Here is a 7,395-nt window from a genome sequence, read left to right as displayed (position 1 = left end):
CAGGCCAGGCCTATTTAATAAAAAGGCAAGGCTTAGGCTTTTTTAAAAGCCTATTTTATTAAATAGGCCAGGCTTAGGCTATTAATAAAGCCTATGAAGTCTTATAGGCCGGCCTATATTTTCATATATATTAGAAATATGCTAAATAAGTTGGTCCATGTAGACATATATATTAGAAAAAAAGGCTAAATAGACTACCATATATATATATATATATATATATATATATATATATATATATATATATATATATATATATATATATATATATATATATATATAACAAAGGCTAAATAGGTCTACTTATATATGCATATATAGGCCGACCTATAAGGCTTCTTAAGTAATATGGATAAATTAAAAACTTTAATGAAATAAAGGCTTTTTAAATAGGCTTTCAGGCCAGGCCAGGCTTTTAAAAAGGCCAGGCCAGGCCTAAAAACTGAGCCTATGATAGGCCTTAGGCCAGGCTTAGGCCTTTTAAGTTTATCGTAGGCCAGGCTCAGGCCTTCTAAAGCCTAGCCTAGCCTAGCCTATTTCCACCCCAGTCCTCAATAGAAGAACTTTTTTTGCCGTGATCCCAATTAAAGACTAAACAAGTCCGAACTAATTGAATCCTTCTGTCGGAAATTCCCCAAATGGATTTTCTATTTCCATAAAGAATATAATTGACAACTTTTAGTTCCAGATTATCCTTTTCCTGGAATAGATCTTGGGGAAAAAGTTTTACAAAATTGATTATGTCCGGTATTTCATATAAAATTTTAGGTCGAACCAAAACAAACGACTTTTTCTTGGTAGTTGCGATCCATTGGACATAGATCCAATTTTTAATTTTTTTTATTCCATGCATTTTTTTCTGTTCCGGGCGGTGTCAAGATGACAATGTGTTGGGATATCTTAACCATCTCTCCAGGAAAATGGATATTTCCAGAAAAAAATTATTTATTTTTCTTTTCTAATCAGACTAATCCACCTACTCGACTTCTTATATTGTGATTGGTCACTAGTACAAAAATGTTAATTTACACCCGTTTTTTTATTAAATTTACACCCATTATTTTTAATAAAAATCGGGTGTATATCCACAGGGTGAGAAATGTCTAACGCATTTACACCCGTTTAAAACGGGTGTAAAACGGGTGTAAATACGTTCGTAATCACTCCCTATTTTAAGAATATCGGGTGTAAATATGTTCTACGTTACACCCTATTTTAACAAAAATCGGGTGTAATTGGGCGTAATTACGCTTTTAATTACACCCTATTTTAATAAAAATCGGGTGTAATTACGTTTTTAATTACACCCTGTTTTAATAAAAATCGGGTGTAATTGAGCGTAATTACGTTTTTAATTACACCCTATTTTAATAAAAATCGGGTGTAATTGAGCGTAACTACGTTTTAATTACACCCTGTTTTAATAAAAATTGGGTGTAATTGGGCGTAATTACGTTTTAATTACACCATATTTTAATTAAAATCGGGTGTAATTGGGCGTAATTACGTTTTAATTATACCATGTTTTAATTAAAATCGGGTGTAGATACCTTCTTAATTACACTCTATTTTAATAAAAATCGGGTGTAAATACGTCATTTATGAATGAACAATTATATTATATTTAAATCTATTTACACCCTATTTCATATACACCATTTAGTTATATTTCATTTTCAGTCATAATATTACAAATATTATAAAATCATACACATAAAAATCATATTTGAACTAAGTCAATATTTTTAATATTAACCAAAAAGTATACAAAATCATGTGCATTCATAATATTTCAAGTACTATAAAATCATACACATAAAAATTATATTTTAACCAAGTCATAACACTTTCTTCATATATAATTTTACGCCATACTTGACGGTTAGCTTCGGTGTTCTCTAGTCCAATTGAATCCAACCGCTTTCCACATGTAGCATTGGATTCATCCATGGCCAAAATACCACGCCCTGGAGAAGCAATTGCTTTCCACAATTCGATCCCACACAACAAACCTCTAATTTCTTAAAAAATGTTAAAAAATGTTTTCTACATTGTGTGAATATGCAACTTCCAAAGGATCCTCGGCGGTTTTATACCAGACCTTGATAGTGCAGTTTGATGAACCGGATAGCAAGAATTTGTCCCAACAAATAAGGGATGTGACTTCTCCTGTATGTGCATTGAGTGTCATTTTACACTCAAATTTGTGTAGGTCCCAAACCTGAACAAAACAATAAGAAATCATTATCAATTTATCAAACAAAACATATATTAAGCAACAAGCAATTGTGTAGAGCTAACATAGAAAAGCAAAAAACCACTGAAGATTCACAGAGACTCTTTATTGCCAAACAATCAAAATATACCTTGATGCTTTGATCCTTGGATCCTGAGTACAACATCTTGTTACATCCAACAGCCAGGCAAACAACAGATTTAGTGTGTCCGCGTAGTGATGCAACCAGTTCAAAAGGGGAATTGGATTTAGAACTGCCTCTCCATGCAAAAATTACACCATCATGCGATTTAAATAATCTAACTCAACATAAAACCAGGAATGTAAATTCCGGCAATGTTCACCACGAACACAATCGCCATTCATCCAATATTTGCAGACATGCTTTGGAGAAACCTTAGCAATTTGTGTCTTTTCTCTGTCATCTCCAATAGTAGCATCTTTGGGAAGTGATTTCTCGTCCCCGATCTTGCGAATAAACAAAGTCTTCGTGTTACATTTGGGAGGCAACTTGTCATCTCCAACCCTTCTATTTAAAAGGGGGCTGCTGACATTATGTTCCCAGTCACGTTTGGGAGGCAACTTGTCATCTCTTACCAGTGGTCTTACTACGAAATCTATAGTGGGTTCCCTCAAAAGTTTATTACATAAAAATATGTTTGAGCAATCTTACAAATTAATGTTTTTGTTTAACAACTGGATATATAAACTTACGATATTGATGAACAAGTCTTCGCTTTCTGAAGCAATCAAATCTCCGTTATGATTAAAACTAATTGTACGAACCGACCATCTGAGAAACATAACATTCCGAGTTTGTCACAAGAAGCTTAACATTAACTATATCTTGAAAAACAAGAGTTGAATACAATAAACAAACGTTGAAATTAGGGAAAACTTACTCGAGCTTAGTAAAAGTACGCACACAAAGCATCTCTGAGATAATGTGGATGATTAAGTTCGGTAATTACCATGCACTCCTTGGTCTTGACCATCCGTAATAAGACGGGCATAAACAACAGCATGTGTAGATACTTTACCCAACCCACCAGGCCACCACTGTTTAAATGAACAATATAGAGTGAGATATATCCAATAATATTGTAAGATTCTAAAATCCCAAATAGCATAGAACGGAGGTCCTGGACATGAAACTCGTAAATGCTCATAAATTTCAAAAAGGAATCAGCAATGTAATACTCTAATGATTACGACATTTGAATCTTAAGAAAAACACCACATAAACTCAGCACATGCAAGAGATCGAATTCAATACTAAAAGTGAAAAGAAAAAGAAAAAACAGAGTTAAATTTATCCAATAGAGTTTGTTTAAATTTAATACATGCCAAAGCTTTGCATCTACTACAAGAATAAAGAGCTTACATGAATAAGGTTGTGCGTATCTTGTATCTAGTCCTCAGAAAAAGTTTAACTCGATGTATGATACAACAGAAGTTCCTCGTGGGAATTTTACGCCATGCTTGACGGTTAGCTTCGGTGTTCTCTAGTCCAATTGAATCCAACCGCTTTCCACATGTAGCATTGGATTCATCCATGGCCAAAATAAGTGCGTTGTCGTCAGATTTCAACCATTTTCCGATCTGCATATCTCCAAACATTCCAGCATCTCCGAATGCCATGGCAGATGTTATCAGTGACTGAAGATCGATGTCTGCTTCCCCCATTATATCATCCGCAGAAAATGTGTTATGATCAAATAGTTTCTGCAACATAGCCAATCGATAAGATTTAATAACATATTCACAAACATGAAAGGTGATCATACATACAGAATTTAGTGTCTATCATTCACGGTATAAAATTCAATCATACCAATTTCAGCTGTCCATAATTCTCCGGAACATGTCTGTTCCTCGTTCCAGACTGTATTCAAATTACTCTTCACTACACTTGTCTGTATAGTCTGTATGCCGTAGCACCAAATCAAATTTCAGAAAGAAAATTGTCACCGCTTATGATTTTCAACTATGAATAAAATATAAGAAAACAGCAGTTCCTCGATGAAATATATGAGAACAAACAACCTGTGTGCCGAGGTTCAAAACAACATATGGGTCACTTGACTTTATATCCCGAATGGCTAAATTTGTGCCTTTAATCACTTTCACCTTTAACATTCCAATAAATTCTACCATACCTTCCTGTTGTCACCACCAATATCAATCACCATCCAAGGAAATCACTAACAAGAATAGCTACATTGCCATTACTTAAGAAGTATACGACAATGTAACATGCTTCATGTCATCTATATTAAATTGTTTTTCATAATAAAACTTGTAGGCTTTCATCAGGTACAACAATGATTCAACTAAGTGAAAATCTAGTTCACAAATATATGCGTACTAGTTTTGGTCTCCCTCATTCGTAAAAGCAGAAGATAAACAAAAGACTTAATGCAAAATCGAAGTTACCATTCTCTGTGAGCTAGCGCTTTTAAAACTATCCATAAAACTACTTTTGGAAGTACTTGATAGGCTGCTTTTTCCAGACACAATGCGCAAACTAGGCTTCAAATATTCTTGCAAATCATATTTTGACCTGCAGCCAAAATAGCCGCGATTAAAACGGAAGTAGTTGAAAGAACAGCAGAATGTCAAGAAAATAAATGATTCAGCCCCAGAAAGTGGGAGATGGGGAGGAAAAACAATATTCAGCATTGCCTACTTCATGGAGATCAGAGATATAGGATTTTTAAAAGGAACTAAATGATACAGCTTGCAGATGATTCACTGCATATATGGAAGTATGTCTAACCGTATAAACTTTGAGCGCTGCTCGTTACCATCTTGTCCGGGTTTCGTATATCCTTCAGGAAAATAAGCCTCGTAAATTGAATTAGCTCAAGCATTTCCCCCAACTTCTATCATTGCGTCTACTTCATCTTCTGACCACTCATATCCAATGTCACAGACAAAACCTGAAAGTAAAAATAATGCTGTCAAACCAAAAATCATATTCAAATTTGCACAATCTTAACTTGATAGCCACGGTCTACTGCACACCAAAATTAGCTCTTATACTGTAGTGTATTTGATCACAACTGAGAGATCCATTGAGGGTTGGGCCGTGAGAGTTGGAGCATGGTCGGACCATAATGGGTACTGAGGAAATGACAAAAACATGTAACTTCAGAGCCGAAACAACTCCTGCAAAATTACTTTGACGAAATAGACTCAATTCCGTATGGTAATCTTCTTCCGGATGATATTCTAGAGATCGAACACATCACCCCCTTGTGCAAATGCAGGTATCACTTTACAAACTTCATGAAAGGCTTGTTTAAATAGTTGTATCATACATGACAATATTGTCGTCTATTTCCATAAGCTAAGCCAATATTAAATAAATAGAAACTGATCGTAACCACTAAGAGGAATATCATTCCAAAAAAATGTCAAGATCACTAATAAAAGAAACAAATTGAAGGAACTTAAAGCATAAACACCTGAATTTGCTAGAATCAGAATGCTTAAACATTTACATTTAAGAATGACTTGTTCTAGCTTAGTGTTCCAATAGTAAGGCCAGAAATGATGTCTTTGCACATTACTTAGCTCTTCACCCAGCAACTTCTCATTGTTTGTCCCCACATCAATGGTAATAGGCAAGGACTGAATTTTTTTAAAACAAAGTAAGAAATCATAATTCTTAAACTTAAGTTTGTGACAAGCATTATAGGCAAAAAAACACGTACGGAAGAAGGGCGAACTCCGCCAAGTGAAGTGTATAAAGAAAGTTTTCCAACTGGTATTCCCATCCCCTGAGAATACAACATACATTATCAAAGGAGATATCATATGAATATAATCATCACAAATGATAAATGTAATCAAATATAATAGAAATTACTTGACAACCAAGATCCCCAAGACCTAAAATCCACTCTCTATCAGTTATAACAATGAGTTTAACGTTCTTCTCAGGCCAATTCCTAAGTACTTCCAGAACCTTTCCTCTTTAAACCCAACCAAACAGAAAATGGAACGATTACTTTGTGACAAAGAATAGACACAACATATAAAAATTCAACTATAAGCACAATCCAAAAGTCTAAGAGGATAAAGGAGAAATTGAACTGAAACTTACTTCTCTTTCAAACCTATATAAAGAACTTGAGGACAAATGAAGATGATGATGCAAAAGCCTATCCCATCTTTGATGCATAATATTCCAGTACATTGTATAATCCTGCACTAATCCACTCGAGATTTCCAAAATCTTCAAGTATCAAATCAATGCAATGAGCTGCAGAAGGACACCAATAAATGTTAGGAAAAGCATCGGTAAGCCTTTTCCCGGCAACAACATATTGTTCTTCTCCCGATGTAATCACTTGCACAATGTGCCCAACCCCAACTTCTTCCACTACTTGTTTTATCAGCTCGCATAAAAGCTCGGCTGATTACAATACGTACAAAGGTAACCCTATCGAATACCTTAGATGATTACAATGAATTGAAATTGAAATCAAATTCAAATAAATTATTATTTCCATTTGTATCAGGTTGTCCGAAAATACGAGATATGTTGCAGAAGCAACACGAGAAAGTGATAGCTCACATCAATCGTGACAGAACCGGAGAACCCAAAGGCCCAAACCGGGTACCTCCCAATCAACAAAATCAACCTGAAATATAGCACAACAAAAACAAAATCAACCTGAAATCAACAAAATCAACCTGAAATATAGCACAACAAAATCAACTATCCTTTCTGAGTCTACACTTTCAAAATCAACAAAATCAACCTGAAATATAGCATAACAAAATCAACTATCCATTCTGAGTCTACACTTTCAAAATCAACTTGAAATATAGCACAACAAAATCAACAAAATATAAAACCCTAATTCTTCAGCTACCAATGTCGCTCAAAGTATAAAACCCCTAATTCTTCCTTACTAATGTCCTCTCACTTTCGAAAAAAATGAGAGTGAGAGAGCGGTGCGGTGTTGGAGAAGAAGAGAGCTTCGTTTCTCTACCAATGTCGTCGCAGGAAGTTGAGTAAAAGCATTAGCTCCGTGAAAGGAACTGAGAGCTTCGTTGTCGTCACCATTGCTGAGTTTCGTTGGGTTTCGTTGATTGTTCAGATAGTGGATTGAAAAATGGGTTTCGCTGAGTTCCGCAAAATGCAT

General features: G+C 34.8%; 1 protein-coding gene and 1 pseudogene across 1 annotated transcript; both read right to left on the bottom strand.

Annotated features, from left to right (window-relative positions):
* Window positions 1-1,763: 1,763 nt before the first annotated feature.
* LOC131633735 (zinc finger CCCH domain-containing protein 48-like) lies at window positions 1,764-3,045 on the bottom strand. Its single transcript, XM_058904422.1, has 4 exons — window positions 3,027-3,045; window positions 2,581-2,853; window positions 2,367-2,539; window positions 1,764-2,221 (listed from the first exon to the last, which is right to left on the bottom strand). Exons 1-4 carry the CDS (start codon window positions 3,043-3,045, stop codon window positions 2,033-2,035), a joined length of 654 nt encoding a protein of 217 aa, XP_058760405.1. The 3' UTR covers window positions 1,764-2,032.
* LOC131633734 (uncharacterized) lies at window positions 2,401-7,395 on the bottom strand (annotated as a pseudogene).

The sequence above is a fragment of the Vicia villosa genome, unplaced genomic scaffold, assembly GCF_029867415.1.
Source record: "Vicia villosa cultivar HV-30 ecotype Madison, WI unplaced genomic scaffold, Vvil1.0 ctg.001170F_1_1_2_unsc, whole genome shotgun sequence".
NCBI classification, from domain to species: Eukaryota; Viridiplantae; Streptophyta; class Magnoliopsida; order Fabales; family Fabaceae; genus Vicia; species Vicia villosa.
The sequence above is the reverse complement of the archived record's forward strand: the minus strand, read 5'-3'. Positions and strand labels throughout refer to the sequence as shown.

Coding starts and splice junctions, on each gene's coding strand:
- LOC131633735 (XM_058904422.1), bottom strand. Junction 2,540..2,580: donor GAATGGCGATTGTGTTCGTG/GTGAACATTGCC, acceptor TTTTATGTTGAG/TTAGATTATTTAAATCGCAT. Junction 2,222..2,366: donor CCAAGGATCAAAGCATCAAG/GTATATTTTGAT, acceptor TGTTTTGTTCAG/GTTTGGGACCTACACAAATT.